This window comes from Rhea americana, unplaced genomic scaffold (genome assembly GCF_003343005.1).
Source record: "Rhea americana isolate MKP2758 unplaced genomic scaffold, rheAme1 scaffold_196, whole genome shotgun sequence".
NCBI lineage: Eukaryota > Metazoa > Chordata > Aves > Rheiformes > Rheidae > Rhea > Rhea americana.
The window spans coordinates 451,631-477,625 of NW_028186105.1; the positions used below are offsets into that span (position 1 = coordinate 451,631).

Here is a 25,995-nt window from a genome sequence, read left to right on the forward strand (position 1 = left end):
CTCGGGACACTGCTCTTTGCTGCCTCATGCCCGTTAGTTACCAAGTCACGGGTAAGGTGGCTTTGTGAGCGCTGTAGCAAGTTTCAGTGCAAAGTCAAACCAGTGATTTTAAACCTTTTTCACTGGTGGCTTTACAGGGATTGTTTCTTACACAGATCCTCTTGGCCCATTTTTTTGTTACTAGAGCTACTGCTCTTTCAGGACGTGAAATATATCCTTTTAACCCAAACAGCCTACTGCGATTAAGTCATTTAGCCACACAGAAACATAGAATCATAGAATCAGTAAGGTTGGAAGGGACCTCCAGCGATCATCTAGTCCAGCCTCCCTGCTCAGCAGGGTCACCTAGAGCACGGGAACTGAGTTTGTACTCTTCTGCTTGTATGAACATATCTGAGTGAACAAATGGTTTGTACAGCATCTCCAAAGATTTCTTTGATAAACCTGCTTGACTTTACATGAAAATCTACCAGGGGCACTGAGCCCATCAGGAGTAACCAAGACAGTTTAGAAAGCTGCTCCTAGCTGCTTCTCTGCTCTTACCTATAATACCCTCACTTAGGTTTGAACTTGCGGGTGGGGATGATTGGCATTAGGACCATTACCATGCTGAAAGCACCTAGCTGTCTGTTCTACTGCATGCAATACAGCAAAACCTTAATTGTTTGCATTTTTGTAATAACTTGAAATTAGTGTTGGTTTGTACTCAGTCAAGTACTCAGGAGGACAACATTTTTGGAGAAATTAGGTGACTTAAATATTATCCTGGAACAAATCATTGAACAATGTATTTGTAAGCCCTGGCAGATCGAGGAGCAGCCGGTTTAGTAAGTTTTTAATAATGCCATATGATACAAAACCAGTCGAATTCAGTTTTTGACAGTAACAGGCTAGGTAGGTCAGAGGATGTAGACACAATAGAGGTTGACTTCAGGAATGCTGTTGCCATGCTGCAAGTGAGAAAGTGAGAAAACCACGCTGCAGGTGAGAAGGTGAATGTAACACAGTGGAAACCCATCCTCAGCAGGGTGAGCAGTGCAACTAGGGGTGCTTCAGGGATCTGGGCTGGCACTGAAACCCAGCAGCAGTTTGGATGGGACTAATCAGACAGGACTTACAAGTGCTTTGGAGGCAGAACTGGGACTGTAAATGAGCTTGACAACCTCAGCAGCAGTTTGCAATCGGTGAGATGAAATTCAATAAAGACAGAAACCAAATGTGCAATATGAAATGAGCACTAATTGGGGAAGCAGCAGGGCTACAAAGCTGGCTGGGGCTGGGGATTGCCTGTGTTGCCACGCTCTTGCAAACACACGGCAGCTGTACTTCTGAGTCGCAGCTGTGGAGACAAACCCRGGGAGATGCAATGGGGAATTTCCCCACGAGCACAAGCAGGGCTCAAGCTGAGCTTTGGATGCTGGTCTCAAAGGAAGAGTCATCTCTGCTGTTACAGAAGAGATTGCAGTGTAGCACAGAAGTGCTTGGTGCTGTTATCAGCCTAGTTATCTCAGGAGTTCAGCACAGATTAATTTCTCTGTTTGGCTTACACCTTTCAGAACTGGTTTGGAAAGTAACAAATTGAATTTAGTACAAAGCTGAAGAATAAAAGGAGAGTGTGTGAGGAGGTGTAAGAAACATTAGCTTGATTTGTGATTCATTCCAAAGCATGCTATTAATGTTAAACAGGAAAAAAAAAAGAGTCATAGGTAACATGATAGAATCATATTAGACTAAACTGAAGAGCATCAGCTCTGGCATAGGATGTAGCAGCTGCTTAGTACTAGACAGCAGCACTCAGGAGCAGGACAGAGATATGAAAGAGATGATTCTAATCACTAAGACTATCAGAGCAGAATCAGGTTGGCAGAAAGTAGTAACTGGCATAGAAATTAGCTAGGATAAACAAGCACACTATTGTAAAACAATATAACTGCGTTTTCTGAAGAGGTTGGGTGGTCAGATCTCTGGTCATCAGCCTAGCTGAATGAATAACAGCTCTTCTCCTGTATGCTGAAGCTTTGGCTTCTTACTGGCTCATGGCAGCTGAGTCAAATCAGCTGAGCCTGATGCTGTTTTCCTGCTATGTCGAATCAGGAGCAGCCCAGTTCCTGCTGAATGAGAAAAAACTGAGAGACACAGTCCTAAAGTGAGGCCSTCCCTGAGATATTAAGCCTAACAACCCAGGCATGCTATTCCCTGTTACATCACCCCTGGCAGCGGGCTGGGGTGCTGTGAGTCAGAAGGGTGCGTTGGGCCTGCTCTCTGCACCCCTATTTGGGGCTGGCAYTGGGGCAGGATTACTGCAGCCTCCTTGCAGAAGCAGGGAGCTGATGAACGTTTCTTTCCTGAGTCAGGTTCCCTTTTGCTCCTGCTGGGCCCCTGATGACCCCGTGCATTGGAGGGACCAAGGAATGTCTTAAAAAAACTTATGTATAACTTGGAAACATCCTCTGAAGGAGATTAAATGTTTTGGAGCTGCTTCATAGCTTGTCCTGGCTGTAGTGGGAATATAACAAGCACATAAATAAGGCCTCCACTTCATGGCAACTTGGTCTCAGTGCAAACTGGGGCTGCTTTGCTCACCATGTGTCTTTGGGATGCTCTGGCAGGCAACCTGATGCTAGGTGAGGGCTCGGGGCAACCTGCCAATTTGTTAAATATATTACCTAAGGTTTGAAACAAGTCAGCTCTGGGGTTTGCCCATGGATGAGGTATCGTGATTTTCAGTCAAGAAAATAAGRGAAATCCATCACAAAGACAATAAAAGCCAAGCAGCGAGAGAGATGCCAACTGATAAAGGGCAGCGTGATACTAAATCATCCCTCACCTTTCACTCTTGCACTGATTTTATTCTTTATTGCCAAGTTACCAGGTATCTGCACTGTTCACGTATACAGTCCCGCACCCCACTCACCCTGTCTTGATTCTGGTTACCCTCAGATGTTTCTGAGCAGGCTACCAGTGCCTGGACCATACCTGGGGCCTGAAAGCTCATGAGCCCTGGAGAAAAGGACAGCAAAGACTGTGGCCATTGCAGACCCTACCTATGTTTAAGGCATGCCATGAAGGCTGGGAAGGTCAAGGTAGATCTCAGGTTCCCATCTTAGTGGGCCATAAAAGTCAAGTAGTTCGTTCTGCTGTCAGAGAGATTGATTACCTTTGGTTAGTGCTATTCAGAGGATCCAGCTCTCCACCAGATCACTCTCTGGGCTTACCGGGCTGATGTCCTGCCTCCGCTTAGATCTCCTGAGCTGCAAGGCCAGCCTGGCCAAAGACAGGATCCTTTCCATGCCTCCACAAGTGAGTTGCTGGCATTTCAAGTGGCTCCAGCATGCAGTGGGCCTCTAGTGGTAGCGCTGAGGCCGTAGGGCTGTGGGTGACAGCACAATGCAAAGACCGCAGGGTCCATGTCAYTAAAAAGCTGCTGGGAACTGCTGAGTGGATGAGAGACCGGTCTGACTTTCAGACTGTAAGCAGTTTGCAGAGCTGGTGGGGAGAAGTGACTCAGTTAAAACTCTGAGCATGATTTGATGCTGGAGATAGAGTAATAGCYTTGGACTTGCAGTGTGCTATGCTTATAGAGCAGCCATGCGAAGCCTCAGTCAGGAGCTACTGTTTTTTTGGAAGGTGGAATATATTTGTATGATTCATAGATGGAGGAGCTGTAGGTCTGGATGTGGCTGAGCTGGATTCCTCCTCTGGCTGTTCAAGAGTCAGGCATCAAAGCAGCTCATTTATGCCAAATATTTTCGGCAACTGTAACACAGCAGTTATATCCATTATTGCCTATGCATCAAGCATTGAGGCCTTGTTGTTACTTTGACAGTAATTTAGACATGATCTTATTGAATAGAAAGTATCTGACAGAGGTTGCAGRGTTCATCTGATCCCAGCTCAGAGATAACTGGGCATCTGGTTAACTTGAGTGCTCCTCTCTAGAGGGTACTGACTAATCGAAATTACTGTCCATGCACCATGGAGAAGTTTGCTTTGAACATCTGCCTGTCATATCTACCGTCAGACTGTCTGTCACTTCATTGCTGGGAGTCCAGATTTCCTGTGACGGTTATTGATGCCAGCTTATTAATCCCCATGCTGCAAGGAATTGCTTCACTGAGCTTCATTTGGAGGGTTATGTATGTCCTCCTGCACTTTTTTGGGGTAAGCATGCAGCTTTACAGGGACTATAAATAAAAGCTGTATGTAGCTCAGCTATAATAGCTGAGCTGAGGGGAGTAAAGGAGCGTTCTTAAATTTTCCCAATTTCAGCCATYTTCAGCTTTCCTTTTCTTCCCTGTCTCTGCCCCTCCCTTCCCAGGTTTCCTGCTCTCAGAGCCTGATTTATGTCCTGTAAGAAAGTGGCTACATATTGTTCCTCAGGACTGTGTAGCAAGAGAACTGAAATGCCCATTATATAAATGCGTATTAGCAGCAAGGATGAAGGTGTCTGCTGTGATCTGCAAGCAGCAAAGACCCTGCGGATCCCTGGTTTGTTTCTAAGTGACCTGCAGAACGTATCTTAGAGAAGAAAGTTTGTTGTCAGGAGACTGCAGTCCCTCTCTGAGATCGTGCCCCACAGTGGAAACTCTTTTTGAGGGCTACAGATCAGTGGTTTGAAACTCCTTCTCCATAGTTTCTGAACTGCTCATGGATGAATGTGTTGGAGAGGCAAACAAGGGGCTCCACCATGCTACAGCACAGCACCTCCCGGCACCTCAAAGCAGGGAGGGAAGTGCTGGGGCGAGCCTAGGCAGCATGAGAAGTGGCATCCAGGGCTGGCAGGAAAGAGGGGGCTATCCACACTGGGGCCCTCACTGGTTTCTAAGTGCAAACAAGAATACTTCTTTGGTCTGCTTTTTGTTCCTAGGCAGCTCTTGATGCTGTAACAAACCCAAACGGGTGTCCCAGCACAGAGCAGTGCACTGGCATGGTGTTATATGCTCTTTAGTGGGGTTTCCATCATGGATTAGATTGTTTCCCATCAAAGCTATGCTTTCTGCTTTCAGGGCTATGAGCAAGTTGCTGTATTTCCTGTGGATTCATTGAATAGTTGTGTCACATTCTGGAAGGTGTCACTGCCTTGCTCTGTTGCTGGAGATAAAAGTGTGGGTGCTGCTATGGTTTTGAGTGAGGAACTGGGGGCCAGAGGCATAGAAACAGGCTTGCCCTGTGAGCTGTAGGAGCCCAGGATGTCCTGACACGTTGTATGTCAGTGAGCATCTAATAACACTTATCCACCACATGATGAATACTAAGCAGATATCAGCCCCCATCAAAAATGCACCAGCTGCCTGACAGTGTCAGGGTGCCAGCTTCCATCCAGGGGCTGCTGGATGAATACATACCCTGAGAAGAAAAGTGGCACCTGCTCTCTGCAGAGAGAGCTTGGTTGTGTCCATATGAGTGTCAGTGCAGGCAGCGCTGCCCTTCCACTCCAATGCTGACCCGAGGCCTTGTCATGGGCCACCAAGGATGCTGCAGCTTCATGGCATGCTAATACTCGAGGCACGAATGGAGTCAGGTGGCAGCTCTCAGTCATATACCTGGAGTGGGCTGGTGGCATTAGGCAGGGAAGGTGACTTCTCACAGTACATTCAACTAGAGGTAGCACAGGGCCACACATTCTCTTGTTCCAAGTTTCTGAGGTCTGTCACCAGGCTGCCCATGGCACTGGGCATCCCTGAGCAGGACTAGGACAGTGATGCCAGGCTACAACTGCAGACAGCAGGAGAAAAGGAGCAAGCAGGGAGAGCAGCTCAAATGCTCAGCTTGTGAGACCTATGAGGCTGTCTTTGCCTATAAGCAGTCATCTGTAGGCTAGCAGGATGAGGGCCACCTGGGCTGTGGAGTAGAGAAAAGCTGTGTGCTGCTGGTAAGTCTCTGAGATGGGAGATCTAGCTGAAGCCTGCTCTGTAATCCTCTCCCCCTACAACCTGAACCAGCAGAGCAACTCATGGGGCTAGGAGCCTCAAGGAGATGTGGGATTTCAATYGTCCATTCCTTGGGCAGAAAGCCCTGCCCCAAACCCCAGGCAGATCTTCAACTAGTACTGATCCTGTGCAACTCTGCTACTTTACAGCACCACGAAGCTGCCCCAAATGTTGTGGGAAGCCCTGTACCTGATTTAGGATTCTCCCAAAACACAATAACCAAAAACCAATAACAATGCTGATCTGACCACATTTCCCCCTCCCCTAAGAATGTCTGAAAGCCTCTAAGTCAAAACCTCTGAAATCCTTCCTAACACTGGTGCCCACCCCTCCATCTGGAGCATCTGACAGCTGATATGAGGCTGATGTTTCCAGCTGAAAAACTGAAATAGCTTGTTCTTTTCCATGATTCCCTTGGCAGAGAAAAACAAGCCCATTTGTTTAGAAGCTCATAAAAGAGGAGCTTTATAGTGGAACATTCATAAACTTGTTTGCGCTTGACCTTCTCCGTATTGCTGATGGTCTCGAGTTCTTGTCCAGGCATTGTGCTTGTCTGGGCTGTCAGTGGCATTTTTGAAAAACAGCCTCACCCAGAGTAATTTGCATTGCTCGGCACTCCTAAACTGATTGTTCAGACAATGCCACCTTTGCTACGCTGCAGCCCTGGCTCTGGTGTAAAGATGYGGTGCATTGACAGCCTTGTAAAACAGCAGTTGCTCCTGAAAAGAAACCTGGCTACTAATTCCATGTTGCCTTTTTTTCCCTAGATTAATTGATACTACTCAAGAAATGGGCATTTCCCAGGCCCTTAGGTTACTATGCATTGATCTTGTGTCACTGGGGAGAAGAATCATGCCCCTAAATTAAGGGATGTATATTCTGTGAAGCCAGGTAATTAAATCTTCGGTGAGCATGGGTCACTGAGCACTGGCACACTTAAAAGAGAGATTGTTCTGTTTCAGAGACAATAACATCTCAGGCACAATATGCAAGCTAAGCTGGCCACCTTTATTTATGCCTAGAGGTAGGAAATGGAGAATGCCTTGGCTGGAGAGTGGGACCTCGAGTTTCAGGAGTAGATTCACAACTGGTATTTTGAATGGATCAAACTGAAATCTATGCTTCCACCTATGCTTTTGGCAACTGGGGAAGGGAAAGGTTCTCCAGACTCAGCTGTGGCTGAGGTTTTGAATTCTAGTCTTGAATTATAAGTTGTTATGGATGTCTGTCCCTTTTCCAAGCTCTCCCCTGTCTTGAAGTCTCTTATTTTGCTTCAGTCTGAAGGCATTCTTCCTCATCTTGCTTTTTGTATCTGTAAAGCTTTTGCATGGTTCCCCAGCCCAGACCAAGGATATCACAAATTACTGTACATTGAGTCCTACAGCAATACACCAGCATGTGAGACCGCCTGGGACATGTGCACCTGCAGACTGCCCAGCTCTCCGTTATGCACAGCTTCAGATAAAATCCACCAATTCATTGGTGTGTGATAAGAAAATACATGTAGCCAGTTGTTACAAAACCTTCCATGCTCTTTGAAATACATTTTTATAGGGTGTCTGCTTTAAACTGCCGTCTGATTTAAACTAATTCCTAGATTCAAATTGTGAGCATGGCACAGTGTTTAAATAATATGTCTCATCTGGATCCGAAGTGCTGGTAAACAGGACACAGCTGGCAGGAGATATGCAACTAGTTTGGTCTTAATTTTCCCCATATTCCCAGTGTGCTTGTTAGCACAAAATGTTCCCTTTCTCATTTTTTTTTCTGAAAACGAAGAGGGAAAAGAAACATAAGGCTGAAAGTCTCCATGGTGGATTCAAGGTGGGAGTCCAGGATGCCAGAGACTGCTCACTTCAGCACCAGAGAAGACAGGAACGTCATGTTTTATTAGCTTTTGCAAGCTGTAGCAATGATGACAGTTAAATGCAATTATTGGGGGGTAATGTTAAGTTAACACATTTACTTGGGTACCTACCATTGTTCCCACTGGAGTCAGATGAAATGGGTGTTATCATGCAATGAGTGATGTGGCAGGTCTGTGTCACTACTGTTTTAGTGCCACAGGTCTACAGTCTGCTCTAGTGGGAATCCTCCTGGACAAGGCCTAGGGTCTGCCTCCCTCCATGCTTGCCGTTCCCGTTTAGCCAGCCTTTACCTGGCATTTTCGTCAATGCCTCGGGAGAAGGACATCTGTATAGGCACAGCATCCAAAGTGGCTGGACTGGAGTGGGCTGCCCATACCGAGCTGTTCTGTGCTGCACATTTCATTTCCCTGTGCTTCTCTTGCTTTACCCTGCTAGTGCACTCCTAATCATATTGTCCGTGTTCCCATCCTTTCCTTTTTGATTGCCGATTTGACTCCTAAATTATTATTAAAGCCCAAAATGTTGGAAAGCTCTGCAATAAAATGTAACTAGTATTTTTGACAGCGTTCCTAGCTTTGTGCATCTGTCCTTGTTAGACTGTGATTTAACATCTAGTTGTCTCATTATTTGCAATATGGGGAAGGGGGATTAAGGCTTCTAGGGTGAGCAGTGCTGGCTCTGAGCCCTTTCTGGTCCAGGTCAGCTTGGCCCCACAATACTCACACCCAGAGTGGGGGACAGGCTCTCACCCCATGAACCCCTGCAGGATGGGGAGAGTCCCTCAAAATGGCAGATAGCTTCTGCCCAGTCCTTACTTAAAAAAGGACAAAGCCACTGACTGCAGATGGTAATCTTGTGCTGAGGCTGGCTTTCTACAGGACCTTTTCTTTCTGCGATTCCTCCAAGCATTGTTCTTCTGCTGAGAGCATGTTCTCGCCTGATTAATCCCCTTTGTGTTCTTTGCCTTTGTTTCTCAGGCGCATGTGTTTGATCTGAGTGTTAATAAGTATGAAGCTATATGCACCCAAGTAGTGGTGGCAAAGAAGAAAAACAAAATAACCCACGTCCAGTTTAACCCTGTCTACCCTGTTGTCATCATTGGAGATGACCGAGGCCATGTTACCTGCCTGAAGCTCTCTCCCAACCTGCGGAGGATGCCCAAGGTAAGGATGACCAGCATTTCTCTAGCTGAGGCACTTAATCACAGCAGGCCTTGTAGTGCCTCTTCACTGTCCCTTCTTCTGTACCATGAGGTTGGCAAAGCTCCCATCACTTGTAAGCCATTTAAGATTACCACAAGCATTTTAAGTAGGATGTCTGGGATGTCATATCCTGCTCTCTGTTCCCCTCCAAGTAGGAGGGCTCAGCTCCCTCCTAGGTGGGAGCAGGAAGTGGTGGGAAGGGGGTTTGCTGTTTGTGGGATAATTAAAAGTGAGAAGGCACTTTCTCACTGTGCTCCAGGCAAGCCCATAAGCTCTGCAGAGGTTCACATCTTTCCAAAGCTCACATCTTTTCTGAACTTGGATTTTATTTACAAAACTCCTTGAAATCAAGTAAAAGAGGTCCTAACCCCATCACAACTCCTACAGAGTCCATGCTGCATGTCCTCTTGTTCTCCTGGATCATCAGAATTTGTCCCTTGACCACTGTACATCACCCCTTCTGTAAATGAGCAAGTACTATCTTCCATTAATGAGAAGACATGGGATCCTTGTCTCAAATGACAGGAATGAGATGCACAAGCCCTTTTCCCTTTTTCCACTTGGCCATAAGGGCCARTCATGCAGGATGCTGACCTCTCCCACCAGATTCCTTTTTTAGACTTTCTTTCTGGGCTTCAGCCAGCTATGAGCTGTATTGCTGTAAAAAGCAACCCCCTTTCTAAGCGCATATAATTCTCATATCCAGATGTTGCATTTAATGGAGCATTTTCTGTTTCTGGCTTTTTAGAATTGATCCAAGAAAGCAATCTCTCAGGATGATCGTATTTTATAAGTACATCCCCAAAGGCTTTATACGCTCTGCTAACCCTCTGTATTAAGCGTAGTCTTTGGCTGGAAACTAATCACCCTGGTGTCAATCCAGAATGTTTTGACTGATTTTAAATAAGTTCCTTCAGCTGGACACTGCTGGAAATGAGACTCTACCCTGTGCTAAGAGAGTGTAGAAAACTCAGCAGCATGACAGTCTGTTTGGGGACAGGATGTGGGAGTAATGGAGGAGAATGTCTCATACATTTCAGGCCTTTTTTGTTTCCATCAAAACCAGTCTGAGACCGTCAGAGCTCTCGGGGCTCTCTGGCTCAGGTCAAGTTTCCTTGTTGATTTATGAGTCCTGCCTGGTCATGCATCAGCCACCGTGTCTGTCACTGGCCCTGGTTTCACAAGGGTTCACCAGTGGAGACTGGTCACACACACRAGTGTGGCTGCTCTCCTGTACTCAGAAAGCAGCCAGCTGTGCAGTTAGCAGCACCCAACAATACTTCATGATGGCTCGGGAGGAATTTGAATGTCTCCTTACAATTCTAGCAACCGGCAGCAGCGCTATGTGCAGGTATGAATGTTGTTATCTCTTAAAATCCTATCCTTTTGCAAACTTTCTTCAGAATTGAATTGCATATTGTTGACAAGGCCATTTAAGCTGTTAGTTCAGGAACAGCACAATCACTGCTGACCTTAAACGAAAAGGTACCGTATCCCATGCAATGTATAAATGGGATGGAAATGATGGACTCTGCTGCTCTAATGTTATTAAGCTATCTTCTGCTTGCTTGGTTAGGTTTGAAGGGACATTGAACACTGAATTAAATGTTTCCTCCACATGCAGAGAAGGAGGAGGGATGTTTAGACGTGGCTGCTGATGTGTGCAGATCCCCTAGCTAAAGCCAGCTTTTGTCTAAGAGTGATGAAAAATCTAAAAACAAGTGACATGCAGTGGCAATGGCAGAGTGGTGGAGSCAAATTGGGCCCAGCCAGCCCAGCTGCCTTTTTGTGCCATGAGCAGACAGGTGAGTGAAATCGCTGATCCCGTCCTATGTGGCTGATGCGGCACCTGCAGTGCCAAATGATGGTGTCAGGGACACTGTGGCGGGGAGATTAGCTGCTGTAAGAAGGTKTCTTAATAGAGGGCAATCAAGCCTGGGCAGAACAGGCAATGCCATCCACTGAAATACGGCTCTGTGTGTTTGGACCATGGCGGGTGTCATCCCATTCCCCTCCTCCCTGTGCCATGCCTGCTTTCATGTCCTTAGCAGCAGCCTTCCCGGCCGTGACAGTGAGGGCATCATCCCACTGTGGGGATCCAGCTGTGCTTTCAGAGTATCATTCCCAGCTCCTTTGGAGGTCAAATCAGTGCGCTCTTTAAACCCTTGTGCTCTGCAGCAGTTTTCCTCTGTAAAATGGTTTAACTCCTCCATCTTGTCTGGCACTGCCTAGAGCCACAGTAACATGAGCAGAATATCCATAGGCTTTTTAAAACCACAGAGGGTCCAAAACAGTGCAGAGGAGCCCTGACATCTTGGCTATCTCCTTGGAGATAGAGAAGCCTGTTTGTATCTAGGTTGGTACCTGGGTACCACGATCTGGACTCTCTGGTACTTGATCCCTGCAGAGGCTTTGGGAGAAACCTGTTCGAACGCCACGAGGCAAAGCTGTGGCCAGTGCTTCCAGAGGCCTTCTCTGCCTACCCTGATGTCTCTGCTGTCTGGTGATGTTTCTGGTGGCTCTTTTGGAAAGGGGAGGTTGCATTTTGCTGAGGATTTGGCATGCTGATGGGACACAGCAGCCAGGTGCCTCGTGTGGGTCTCATGTCCCTCTGTTCCCTGCCAGTGTCAAAGGGGTTGGCTGTGAATTTTCTCTGCTGGCTTCCCACACAGCTGGGACAGCTGCTCTTGACAGGTGTGACTAGCAGACTAATCACCCTGTTGAGAGAGAGCTCTTAATAGCCACATGTCACTCCAAACTCGTTTTCTTCCCCTAAAAATAGATGTGGTGCTGTCTGCTCCATGTTCTGCAGATTCCTTAGCAGTATCTGGGATTCCCAGRTAGGGCTCACTAGAGAGAGACTGAGCTAACTTTCCACTAGGATTTCAGCCATTCTGAATTTATTTTGGTCTGCCTATTAGTTAAAGCCGGTGCAGTGGATTAGTGGGAATGKGGAGAGTGAGTTCTCACCAGACCTTGGTTTATTCCTCTGTTTGTGTCCTTGAGAGATAGCAGGAGAGTTTCAGCAGCTCTTAAAATAATTCACAGGGTTGATCTGCAGTTTAATTAATTCATGCTTGTAAAACACTTTGGGATCTTTCAGAAGTATTAGTTAATACTTTAAGTTTTGCAGTCAGTAGCGTTGGTGCAGCTCAGTTTTTGAGCATTTGGCAGAAYAATAAGCCCAGGGGGAACCTTTTCRAAAGCACTCAGGTTGCGTTTCAGARGTGGCTTTCACCAGGACAGATAGYAAGAACTTCAAAAATAGCCTAGGGTCCCAACAACTCCTCATGAATTTTGGCTTCCTAATTCATTCAGTGGCACATACAAAAAGGTGCCCTTGATGAGCACGCAAATCTTCAGAGGCAGCTGGAGACAGGGACTCTGCCATCTATTAGGCACATCTGTTTGCAGGGAGCATTTAGAGATGCCTCTGCTTTTGCCAGGCATYGGGCATCCTTGCTCTGCACTGCTGTGCCAAGCCATGCCCTGGGGCCAGATGCAGCATGCTTTAAAACCCYGGCTCTGCACTGGTGCTACACTACGCTGCCTTGCGAGTGAGGCCTGCCTGTTGCCTCCTGGACTGTGCAGAGCTGATGGGGTGAATCTGAAGTCCAACAGCAGAGGATTTGCCATCTAAGCATCACTAGCCCTGTCCTGCTTCGAAACTGCTGCCCATCWCCGCCAGCACATAGCCTCCACTCAAGCAGCAGGTATTTTCTCCTGTGGGGAGCACTGGTGAAACTTCTCTTTGGAGCTCAGAACTTCAGTAGAAATACTTGCATTATTTTTAGATGAAGCAGTAAGAACAAGTGGCTCTCTGCTGTCATGCCAGGCACTTTGGGACTCCACATTCTCCTTAAATAGTGTTGGGCAGGAATTGTTTAACTAATAAAATACTGTTCTTAATTTGTGATGACCTTGGTGATTGAGTTCACCTGAGAGAAGCATTGCTGTAAGAAGAATGAGCTTCGGGCAGAGCTGTTTAATTAGTAAGCCTTTCTGGCTTCTTTTCATATGGGGGTTGTAGGAAATTAAAGCTTTTTGTCATCGCAGTCAGAAGAATGTAGTTGCTCATTGGCTTTGGTTTGTTTTTTAAAAACTGCTAGAATAGCCTACCACAAGCTCTGTCAATGCCAAAGACAAACAGGAGAGAATCAAAATAATTAAAGAGTTTTTAGAAATGTAACAGTTGGGAGGGCACAGCAGAGTGGAAGACAAAAAGAAAGCAGGTCAGAGAAAGGTTATAATGAAGCATTTGTTGAGGCTAAGAAAAATTCCTCAGCCTGTACCCAGGCTCATGGCCAGGGAGGTAGCTGGCTTCTTGGTATGATAATTATCTTGGAGGGTCTCTGTTCCTTCCACTGACTTCTTTGTATGCAAGTCACTTCTTTCTTTATCCCTCAGGGACAATCAAGTTACTTCCCAGAAAGTAAATCTTTAGTGACAGGATCTAGCTGTGGCTCGGGCTCCTTGTAGCTAGGCGTTAGAGTTTGGGAGGGATCAGTCAGGATTCAAGGGGGCTGAGAGTGGGAGGATGCTGAGGTTTTCAGGAGGTGAAGATGGGAAGGGTGTTTGGGGAGGATTGATGGAAGTGTGCGAAGATTTAGGGAGACATTAGGAGAGGGTCTGCAGTCTGTTCTCCAGTTTACCCCGCTAGCACTGCTGTCTTTGCAATTTCCTGGGCTCAAGGATGCCCCCTTCTCGTGARCCCCAGCAGAGCCCATAGCACACTGTGTTTTCTGGATGAGGGACTATGTTTTTGTCCCTGTGTCTACCCTGTCTCAGGGGAGATGCAGCTCAGGTCCAGAGCTGGCACTGAGCTAGGACAGTGTGAACGCAGGTTCTGGTGTGATCAGCTTGCTGTACTCTTGGTCCTGGACCTCACTGCCTTGTAGCCGTGTATTGCCATGACTTAGAGTGACAGGGAGAAACCAGGAAGAGTTAAGGACCATGAGTTTCTGTTCTTCATGTTTTCCTGTAGCCGTGTGGGATGAACTGACCAGCAGTGAGAGAGGGGCCTAATCTCTATCCCTTCTGTGTGTGAGGTGCAGTCTGTTCTCACATGGGACTGTCTGTATTTGCAGGAGGAAGCAATAGATTAAATAGGTTCTGCAAGGTCATATCAGTCCTGGACTGGCAACTGGTTTAGCACTGGGCAAAGTACATTTTGTCTTCAAACTTTTCATTTTAACAGCTCTCAAGAAATATTGTGCTCTCTGAGAAAGAAAAAAAAATGCTCATCTCTCCTTTCTGGACCACCCAAAACCTTGCTCCTCTGGTGATGTTATTCCTAATCTCTCTATTTTCATGCAAACTGCTCCTCTGTAGTTGAGATTCACACAGTCGCTTCTGTGTAGCTTGAGCGACGGCTGAGTTTCTTTTCATCTCTTCAGAGCGGGCTAATTGTGCGGTGACCCAAATAAATGCACAGAGCGCAAGCAGTGCTGGAGGAATTCAGCCTCGAGTGCTGCTGTGCATCACGTGCCTCGCGTTCATCGGGGTTGCTGCCTCCAGGCGTGTCTTGGCCGTCTGATAAGGAGGCACATGCAAGCAGGCTTGGGCCTTGTAAAAACTGACCCCCAGCTTCACAGCTTTGCTTCCTCTGAGATTTGCAAATGCTTTTTGATTTCCTCTCAATCAGTCCCGTTATTTAGGCTATTTGCGTGTCACTGCTCCCTGTACTATTATGAGAACAGTCAAGCACTATGGAGTGGATCTGTGACTCACRAAACCCTGCTTCTGCCCTTTCACGGCTTTTGGGTGTCACCTGTGTAGGCCATTTAAGGGCAGATGTTTTAAGCAGTCAAATACTCTACCTCACTGATTGAAATGAGAGAGTGTGTGCCAGTTCGCTTTAACTCTAGAGTTTGCTCCCTCAAAACCTTCATCTTCTGGTGGCTCACCTGAGTGATATGGGAACACTACCCCAGGTCTTTGGGTGTCCTGCAGGCTGTGGGGAGCTCGGGTGCTGTGGCCATGAGATGCATGTGCACCATCCTAGCATGCTGCTTCCCTGGGAAAGGGACAGGACTCTCCCGCAAGTCCATGTCTTGGCTTGGAGTTAGGATCATATGAACTCTTGGTGATTAGCTAAATTCAGCACTCAGCTATTTGGATTTATATTTGGGTCTGGACAGAACGGTCTCTGGATATCAGACACCACATCTGGAGAGCAGCAACCTGCACCATGGTGAGAGGAGTTGGTGAAATGTGCTTGCTCAGTGGCCTTACTGGGTACTTTCCACACTTGTCCTTGCTTGATTTGGGCCTTGACACACAGAGAAGAGATTCTGGCTCCTTCTTAGCAGAAGTGCTGGGTCTGTGAGCACATGCTTTCTGTCTCCTCTCCCAGGGTTGAGCATGCAGGTCAAGCTCAAGACCCAAATTCTTTCAGCTAGAACAAGCTATGAACCTGCAGACCTCAGGAGAAAGCTCCTTTAGGGTGTCCTCATCACAATAGGTGATGCTTTCCACTCGGCCAACAGAGACAGTGTTCAGCTTATTAAAGTAGCATCTGGTCCATCTTGYGTCTTCGGGGTCCTGGATATTTGTTTTCTGTGGTCTTCACCCTCTGCTRGTATCTCATGCCATAACCTTCCAGCCAGGCTAGGGGAACACAAATTGTTGCTTCAGAGAGGAAAGGAATAATTTGATCTCCTCATTTATGGTGATTAGGACACTGGTTGTGAGCAGTARGAAAGACTGAGATCAGAGAGTTGAGGAGACGGATGAACTGGGAGGATAGTTATGCCCCAGCACTGACTCCTTGGTCTGGGAAGGAAACTCAGCRACAGAGATTTTTTAGAGAAGGTTAGAGGCACATTTGTAGAGACAGGCTTAGGCTGTGCTGAGCCTGCCTTGGAGCAGGAAGGTCCTGAGGTGGTTGCTGTGACAGTCCCCACTGTCTCTGCATGCTGGTCCTAGCACACACTGAAGCCAGCAAGAGGCAATACCACTTGTGTACAACTTGTCAGTGCAAGAGCAACATTACTGTGACCTGCAGCCATTTTGCTAGGCAGATCTGTGACGCATAACTATAAATCAACATCTACTGAAGGGAATATTGATATTCACTGACAAAATAGACTCTCCTCCCCCTTCTGCCCTGCTCCTTCCCCTCAGTCCCTTACTGCCCTGCCACTGCACTGGGAACCCCACTGCCAGGTAGAGCTTCACAGCCCCCCAAGACTACTCCTTCCTCCATTATCCCAGATCAGGATATTTCAGAACCTGAAGACTTTCGATATTTGTCTGGAGATCCTGGATATATCCACTGTGCACAGAGGAGTGGCTCTACAGCACACATCCAAATATCTGAGTGTCACATCACAGGTATGAAGAATTCTGGATCTGGACAAAGATGTGGCAACCTTAGACRCCAATGCTGTTTAGAGAGCTAACACAAACCAGCCATCAGTTGATCTAAAGGGCATGAATCTTCTCGTAGGAGACCAGTTTTCTTTGTTTCCAGTGAAATTATTTCTGATTTGCATCAGAGTATGTAAAAGGAGAAAAGAGTCTTATGTATCTGCAGAGTTTAGCTGGACCTCAAGGTCAGAGAACRGGGGGGAAGGAGGGTCTTCTTTCTCTATTCCTGGTCATGTGTCTCCAATCTTATTTTTTCTCTGTAGTGTGCCTTTCACTGACCTCTCTCTTTGGCAGTTGGTAGAGAGACAACATCAGCGTATTTGCAGGTTATTTTAAGCTGAAGTCAATTCTCAGTGGTCAGGATGAAGTGTATTTAGTTTGTGAAATGGAAACACTGGCAATTTGAACAAGAAAAGGTCCCATTTAAGGAGAACTCAATAGTACCTCTGAATTATTTCTGAAGTGCAAGGCTCATCCTGTGAGATGCTGAGTGCTGTCTGTGGGGTACAGAATTCCATAGCCTGGGTCTGACTTCGACTTACTTGTTTMCTCTTTGAAGATCTGTGTAATAAAAGGGTTTCCCAAGTTGGAAAGTGAAGGAAGACTCTTCCACAWTGCAATGCTGGGGATTTGGAGAGAGGTTTGGGGGAAAAGCTTGGGGGATTTGTTTTAGTGATCAATGATAGTCAAGTCACTGAGCTAAACATCCCTTTTCTGAACTAAATCTAGAGTGTTTCCCTCAAATTTGCAGTTCTCTGAGTATTGAAAGGTAACTGGAATCTGAATTTGGCCATACAGAGTCATTTTGGTGAGGCCTTATTTTACTCCTTCCTTTGTATTTCTCCGTGCTGGTATGGTTATGTTGATATAAGAGGTGCTTTGTGGGAAGGCTTTGCATCCTCTTCCTCATGTACAGGTTGTGTGTACTGCAGCACCACCATCTTGGGGCTGTGTGGAGCCCAGGCTCCCACGTGATCCCAGGGCCCTAGCAGGTTGGGCTTTGCTCCTCCGCCGCCTCGGCCGTCGCTCGCTGCCTTGGGAAATGCCTCGCATGCGAGACTAAGGAGCTCTGCTTCGCATCCACAGAGGACTTGCTGTGGGCTAGCTCTGAACACCTGTGTCCTTGAACTCCGCCTGAATGTGTCCTTTCAGCTTGCACAGCTCCTTCTGAAAACTGAAGTCTCTGCTTTCTCCAGAGCCTTGGCAGGAAGCTACTTGGCAGCAGAGAAGTGGGCACAGCGTAGCGTTATGGCAGGAAAGGCACTGCCCTGCCTCGCAGTCTGCCTGGCTCGCCTGTCCTCCCTGTTTCTTTATCGTCGCCGTTCTCTGTGGATTCATTTCTATGCGCATGGCTTAAATCCTCTCCAGAAAAATGAAGGCGCCTTAGAAATCCCTTCTCTTTGCACAAAGAATAGCCACAGTACAAAGGCAGAGCCAGCGTGCATCAAACTGAGCCCCGTGGGAGCGGGCTGCTTTCAAAGCCTGCCCTCCGCAGAGCCAGGGAGGCAGACTTTCTGGGACACTCATTCTCCGAGTAATGTCTGAATCCCTTTATGCTGTACTGAGAGTAGGTTTTCCAGCCTGCAGCCTCTTCTGCAGAGGCTATTCAGTGTTCAGCCCCCTGCCATAACTGATCAGGGCTCCTTGCTCACAGAGGTAACGTGGATGCTTATCCTGCAGGTCATCTGAGGATGAGCCGCTCTTTTGGCAGAGATCCCTGAACAGCTATGAGGAGTGCAGCTATTACTGAGAGCTGGCTCTGCCCCAGGGGTGTGGAGGAGRAAAGCTTGTTAGCTGGGCCCCTGAGCCACAGGTGCATTTGAAGGGCAAAGTGATGCTTTTCATGACGACACAGTGTAAAGCAGTGGCTGGAGCCTGGGGATGCAGCCCTGGTCSTGGCGCTGGCCTCTGAGTTTCCTTGGAGGAGATGCAGCTCTTCTCAACACTTGACAGCTGTGTTGGTGAAGTGGGATCTCCCATCTCCCTGGGAGMCGCTGTGGTTGAGCAAGAGGTGTCCATTATCACCATTGACCTGCTCCCCTACGGCCTCTCTTCTCTGTACTTCACATCAGCTGATCTGCTGAGCGCTCTGGGCACATGTCTGTCACATTCATACTTAAGTCCACTAGCTGGACCAAGGAGGCTCCGTGGAGGGGAGGAGGAGAGGAGCCGAAGTTCTGGGTATGCTGGTACCCCTGGCCCTTTGAGGCCCAGTGCCTGGCAGGGTCTTCTGCCTCCCTGCGGTTGTCCATCATGGGACAGTTGGATGTCACAGGTCATCAAGCCCAAAATTTCAGGTCAGAGACAGAACTGGGGAACTGGGGAAAATTAGAAAATGAAATGGGGCACCGAGAGATCCTTTGCTTTCAGCCTGCAGGTGCAGCACTGGTGTGCGTGCAGTTGTGACTCCAGCTGTATTGGCCCTGTGTGATCCCTTGGTGCAGTATGTCCTGGCAAACAGGGGTGAGAAGGGGAGGATGAGAGTGCGGGTCCTGGCATGGGGCAGAGGGAAGAGGTAGCAGTAGTATGGGCAGATGGACAAGAGGGCTGTAGAGCTGGATCTGCGGGGAAGCAAAGAAAAGCAGGCACCCATGGGTGTCCAAGACAACAAAGCATGGAAAATCCTGGGACACAGGTGAGCAGCTCTCTCTCAGCTCTGCACCTCCACAGGGAAGAATGTGGCCTCCATTTGTGCTGGTCATGCAACTTAGGTGGAAGAATGTAACTAATTCCCTCCAGCCCCTGGCTGTGCGGTGTCCTGGGCACCTTTCCCTGAGGAGTCACTCAACAGGGGTGCTTGTAAATCTTAATTTACAAGATCCTTCCCAGTCATGTTTTTGGTTTRCTTCAGTGACCGCAGCAACTCCCCAGGCAAGTGCAGAGCTCAGAGAAGGTGGCTGTCCTGGGATTTTACTCGTCAAGCTCTTTGGCTTTTCCTTCCTTGTAACATTTGCATAACTTGTCCACAGGCATCACCTGGGTGCTCTGGGGCACTGCCTGTCGCTGCAGAGCCTGGTGGCACCTGCCGTGGTGGCAAAGGCAGCAAGTTAGACAGGATCCAGAGTGGGAGGGGATGGGCTACAAGAGCCAGAGGAACAGCTTGAGATTTGGCATATCCCTGTAGCTCCTCCTGAGCTCCTGCCAGAGCCTACACAGCCTTCCCCAAGCAGCTGGCCAGGGTTAGAAAGAACACAGAGGGCAGCTCGCTTCTGGGGGGGTGCGTCTCTCTTGCTGTAAAACACATCCCCAATATGTATGTGTAAAATGCCCTTCACATCCAGACGTGCCCTGCGTGTTTCCTGACAGCAGGCGCAGAGATTTACAGTTGTCCCTGCCCTTGGGCACCCTGATGAAGACGCTCACGCTGAGTTTATCCCCCAGCCCCTGCCTGGCCTCTCCCCCCAACACACTCATGCCATCTAGCAGCCTCCTCTGAAAGAAAAGAAAGGGAGACACCCGTGCTGGCGGGCAGGCCAAATAAATGTTTCTTGCTCAAATTAATTTGATAGGCTCAATGGGGCATTGCTTAAATGAGAGAAGGGAAGGAATCGTAGATGAATAAAATGTCTCGCTGCTCACAGTGATSGAGCTGACGCAAAAGGATTATTTTTATCCCGTGGAGAAAAGGGAGAAAAAAAGAGTCCTCCGAAGCAGACGCGAAGAGAGGCTGCGTTACAGTCCTGCTGGCTTCGGGAGCTGCAGCAGCCTCTGCAATCAAAGCGCTTCAGCAGCTCCAAGCCTTTCCTGGAGGGAAACTGTTGCGCTCTCATTCACTGACTGTTTCCTTGGGATGAGATGCAAGGCTCCAGGCGCGCAGGGCAGCTTTGAGGCAAGCTTCCCGGGCTCTCCCCTCCTGTTCCCCAGCAGGGAGCTGCCCCCCGTCCCGCTGCTGCTGGTCTGGGGTGAGTCTGAGCTCCTCGCTGCCCACAGGGTCCTGGTCAGTCCTTTCTGTTGTTATCCTCYGGACCGTGTCCCGTGAGCATTATCCTTGCCACATGGTGCCCCATCAGTGCAGCCCTCCTACTGCCTGTCCTAGCACCGAGCAGAGCACAAGGATCATTTCACGCGTCCAGCCTTGATGCGCCCGTTCCTTGTGGCAGTACAGTGTGGGCTGTTTCATGTAGCGCAGGAGTGCCAGATCCCAGCCAGACGGGTGTCCCTCCCACCCCAGGCCTTTTGGGGGAACGCTCCCTCCCCACCRTCCGGTGTTTGTGCAGGGAGCTGTCCCTGCTCACCTGCAGTTATCTTGCATTTATTCCTTTTTGAATCACCTCCTCGTTTTCCAAGCCACTTCTACGGTCCATCAAGATCATTTCAAATTCCCATTCTGCCTTCCTGGACACCTGCAGCCTTCCCATCTGTCCCAGTGCCCAAGCGTTAACAGAAACACTGACTGAAATGAGTCCAGACTTCAGACCCTGTGCACTGCATACATCACRTACCTCTGGGCTGACAGCTCTGGTTATGGCTCTCCAGCTGGGTCTTACGAGCTTATACTCATTTTATCTAGGCCTTTTGCCTCACTTGAAGATAAGTACATCAAGGCTGGCAGTGGCAAAGTCTTCCTAAAGTCAAGATAAATGACATCACTGGCTTCTTCCTTACCCACAAGGTCTAATACCTTGTTGCAGAAAGGAATCAGGTTRTTCAGCRTGACCTTTTTGGTACAAATGGGGTRAGCTGGGATGCATYGCCTTGCAGTCACTTACAAAYAGGCTGTTGGTTTGTTCCACTCATTTTTGGCAGAATGAGGTTAAACCGAGAGGCTAGGATTTTCCTTTTTTARGATAGTTACCACATTTGCCTTTTTCACCTTTCTGATCCCTGTCATCCTCGGATATTCTCCAAGATCAGTGCTTAGGTTTAAGTCCATTAGGCTGAGCTGTTTTGAAGACAGCTGACTTACCAAGGGACTGGGGCTGTTATAGCCAGGACAGTCTAGTGCTGTAAGCTTGGGGTAAAGAGAACATCTTTTATTAGACAAACAAATACACCCACAAAGAAAAGTCTAGTGCATGTGCCCTAAAGCTTGTGTTTTATTTTCTAGATATATATTGATTAAGCTTGTAAAAGGCATTGGTTCTCCCCACCAGCCTGTGCTGCCTGAATACACTCTAACCCTGGCTTGCTCAGCGATAGCAGAGATCTCCCCACTTTGTTTCTGGTATCAACTGTGATATCTCAAGGATTGGGGACTGCAGGAAAGGGGAATGGATCCTCACTGAAGGATCCTATCAGGCTAGAAAAAAAGCGCTCGAAAGCSCTCATTTTATTTGGCCTGAGCAAACCATAGGACATCCATAGGAGTGAAAGAAATTAATTATTTAGTGTCTTTCATGTCATTAAAAKAAAAAGAAAAAAAGGAAGAAGGGAGAGCTGGGTTTGCTGGCATCTGCTGGCCCCTGCCCGGTCCTTCCCCCACAGCAGGGAGAGCCTGTGGGAGCTCCAGCCTGAAGTAAGGTTTCCCAGGATGGAAATCGTGGGGAGGCCTTAGGGAGCAAAACCTCCCAGAGGGGCCTGTAGTCTCAGTGGCCAGGCTCTGGCTGCCTTYGGTGGGAGAAGCTGCAAGTCACATCCCGCTTTCCTGCGCATGAAAGTTTGGTTCTTCAAGGTATTCGTGCTCATATCCAGGAAAGCACTGACATGCAGTGATTTCTCTGAGGCCAGTGCTGTAGAGCAAGTCTTCAGCAAACAGACAGATCTTCATTTTGAGTCCAGGTTAGCCTGAGGTGTAACTCCCCAAGGAGTCTGCCAAGAGTCCTGAAGAATTATGTTTACACAGTGGTGACCTTGTGGAAAGGTTCACACATGCCAGCTGGGGACTTGCGCATGGCTGGAAGTATTATAGAGACGAAGGAGAACGCAGAAGCACTTGGCAAGGCAGGAGAGGCTGAGAGCATGCACCAGCACACTGGCTCCTGGGCAGAGCTGAGGGCTGGAGGGTCAGATGTTATAGGACCATGTGGGGAGAAAAAGCAGCAAGACAAGCATGAGACCACCATTACCTACTTGGCTACCTGCAGAGGAAGAAAGGGAGAGGACTTACATGAGAAAAGGGCTTGGCAGTCCCCTTAATTGCTTCAGCCCTTGGTTCCCTCATCTCTGAACYAGCTGTAACAGTTGTCTTAGGCTGAGCAGACGTTTCCCAGGAGCAGAGCAACTGGCTTCTACGCTCCATCCCTGCTCCCTGCCCAGGTTGGATTCGCTGGCTGGGGTTTGTCAGAGGCGGCACAGTCCTGTGCCCCCGGCCCTGGGCGCCCCGTGGGCTTTGCAGTGGCCACGTTTGCCTTGTGGGTGAAGCTGCTCACTATAAATTGTCCCTGCTCTGCCCTGAGAGCGAATAAGCCTCGAGTCAGCAAACGACTTGGGCAACCGCGGCTGAGAGGTGCTGTGGAAGTGCCAGACGTTTATATGATGTGGTTAAGGGAATTAGAGGAAACTTAAACACTGCAGCTGAGTGGTTTACTCTGCTTAGGAAAGAATTGTTTGTCTGTCAACATGAGGCCTCTTAAACATCATCACGCTCCCCACGTGCTCATTGCTCGCTTCTTAGGCTTTCAGCCTTGCTTTGCAAGCGGAGTTTAAGTCGCTCTTGTGATAGACACCATGCCCTGGTGCTAGGCATTACTGACAATTGGAGAGAATAGTCCTGCCAGGGAAGGGCCCGGCATGGCCGTTCTTTCAAAAATAAGCACCCAATTGAAAATAAAAGCACTACACAACACCCGCATGGCTTCAGCTAAAGGGAGCTGCAGCTGGCAGGTCTCAAAAGCAAACCGCAGGCTGGGCTCCCAGTCCTCCGGAGCCGGGTCTGGAGAGGTTCAGCAGGGTATGTTTGCCACCAGCTCCTGTCGATAGTTTTGTCAGTGCTCAGAGGGGCAAGGAGCTGTCTACAGACACATCCGCAGATGATGTGAGCATTGGTGCAGGGGGATAAGATAGTGCTGGGGACAAGGCAGTCTCAGAGGCCAGCCCAGATCCCTCGGTGCYGTGGTTTTGTTTAGCAGCGTGCATCGGAGAGCAGCCAGAGGCGAGGTGGTGGGGCTAGGATGTAAATCCCATGCAAACTGTTCTCCTGGATCTGGAATAGTGTCTGGAACTGGTGATGCTGAAAGAGGCTTCAGGGTCATAGAGGAAACGAGGAACTCTGCAGGCTCTGACTGCCTTATTGGGGTTATTCGAGGTGGGATCGACACCAAGGCCCCATGTTTGAGAGTGGCATTACTAAACCTGTTGTCGGCTGCAAAGTACATATATGGGTTTGACATTGCAGTGGAGGTGATGAAAATCGCAAACTGAATCTAGAAAGAGGAACAAATCTTAGGTCTGGAAAATGTAACTTCAAGGAGTTCTTCAGGGCCTCACAAATAAATTAAGCAGTAATTTGATCTCAGCCTAAAAGCGCCTGCAAGGGGAAGGGATTTCTAACAGCGGAAGGCTCTTTAAATTAGCAGAAAGAGGCATAATGGGATTTGGCAGTTGAACAGCAGCTAGGCAAACTCAGACAAGGACCAAGGCTGTTAGAGCGGCGCGAGCTTATCTGCATCCTTCAAACTCCTGCAAGTCGAAACTCCCTGTCTCTTTCTAAAAGATATGCTCTAGCTCCAAGAGTCGTCACTGGTGCGATGAGTTTACTGACTGAGGCTGTGTGAATCTTAAAAATTCYTTCTGGGCTTAAAATCTGTTAGATCTATTTTTGCCTTTGATCTTCCTGAAAAGATCCGGAATAGACTGGTGGCGTTATAGAGAGGGAGATTCACAACTTTTATAMCAAGATATTCACAGCTTGGCGCACACCAGGCAGTTTTATGTGAAGAGATTTGCAGACTCCTAAACTCTTCACTTCTTTTGATTCTGCCTTATTTATTAGCTCATGCGTTAAACAGTCAAACTATGAGCACTCAGAGATAACAAGGTGCTGTAATAACAAYGAGCGTCAGTGTGTCAAGGACAAGACATACCAAATCAATGTTATTCCTAGTCTGACACTGAAATTAGCCTGGTGGGGAAAGAGTCACTGCTGCACGTGTCCCACTGCCTGTGGACCACACAAGCTCCACTCTAGCTTATCTCAGGCTGGAGCTTTCCCAGTTGTSACTGGGGAACAGGAAACAGTTCTTGCATTCTGATCCAGGGATGCCAGCTCTGAAGACTCATAGTCCGGGTTCCCTTCTGGTCCTCCGTCCGCCTGCCTCAGTTTCCAACCCTCCACGGGCTCCTGCTCTGGTTTCCCTTCCAGGTGCACATCAGCYTTGCCAGAGCATTGGCGGGCTGAGCTGCGCTCCGCTCAGCCCGGACGCCCTCGCAGCCTGCCGCGGGGAGCCTGCCCTTCTCCTGGGCGTTGACTGTACAGACTTASGTGGTGCAAGTCTTTTGTGCAGCTCCTGTATTCTTGAACTTGCCTTCTGCCTCTCTTCCCTTAGGTCAAACTGGAACTCTCGTGTACATTAACTGTAAGTGAAGACTTTTTACAATCTGTTTTTTATCACCCAGGGCAGTGAACAGAAGCTGGCTCCTCTGAGCCAGCACCAGCCATCATGTCCTTATCYTACTTATTTACTCCTTAGAAAGTTCCTTTCCTTTTCCCAGGGACTGAAACACGGAAGTCGCACCACACTAGGGACAGGAGGTGAGAGAGGTTCACCCTCTGTATTTSCTCCTGCCTCCCAAAGCTTCTGTCACTAACACTTCCCTTGTGTTTCTTAATTAGCACATTCTGGCTTTGAGCTGCCTGCTTGTGTTGCAGCCTTCTGGAGAAAATCTGCTAAAGCTGCCTCCATTGTATGACAGGAAATACTGAACATTTAGGCCTCTTACTAGACTGACAGCTAGTCTTACTCTATGGCATTACACACAGTTTGAGTGTGATTAACACCCTAAGCCCCTCTATCCGTCTTTGGCTTTATGGGCCTCTCCTGAGGGAACCTACACATGGTTGCATATTTGCCTTTTTTCAGACTTTTGTTGCAGATCTACATGATGAAGTCATGGCTGAGCTAAGCCAGGGAGTTGTAGGGGGAATTCATGAGTGGGATGAGTGCCAGGCTGAAAAATCACCCCGAAAGAGCAGTTATCAGTGGTTCATGGTCAGCTTCAGATGGCATTTCTGAGAAGCCTGTGGATCTCTTGGAGGGGGTAAATTTTTGTTCTCGTTGGCATTTCAACTTCTGTATTTATTGCTTGGATGAGCTGACAGAAGGTTCGCTACAAAGCCTTGAGAGGGTCTGGTGGTATAGAGCATCATAAGGACTTTGAAAGACTGGATTGGATCTCTAAATGACCTTGAAATGTTGGAGAGAGAGACTGAAGTTAAGGAGGTAAATTTAGTAAAGATCTGCTCAAAGCACCAAAAATATCTGTCAGGGCCAGTTTTGACTGTCCTTGATCCTGCCTTGGTGCAGAGCTTGGATTAGGTTTCTACAGTCCAGGAACTCAGCATTACATTAATAATTTCCTGCCTACCCTTGGTGCCCAACAAACAGTCCTAGGGCCCTCAGCTCTCTTGCATGTGTTTGCTCATTGGCTGTGCAAGTGTCACACAATGCCCAGGCCTGGCCCAGGGTCTGCTGGAACAACTCATCAAGGACTCCAGTGTGGTACAGTTTCAGCTGGGAGAAGGGCGAG

At 48.2% G+C, this 25,995-nt stretch overlaps 1 protein-coding gene across 1 annotated transcript in view; it reads left to right on the plus strand.

Moving 5' to 3' along the window:
* The window catches only part of DNAI1 (dynein axonemal intermediate chain 1), a 137,439-nt gene that overhangs the window by 100,118 nt on the left and 11,326 nt on the right, over positions 1–25,995 (plus strand). The window contains exon 19 of the mRNA XM_085303022.1: positions 8,776–8,961. Coding sequence (XP_085159148.1) covers positions 8,776–8,961 — 186 coding nt within the window. The remainder of the gene's footprint in view (positions 1–8,775; positions 8,962–25,995) is intronic.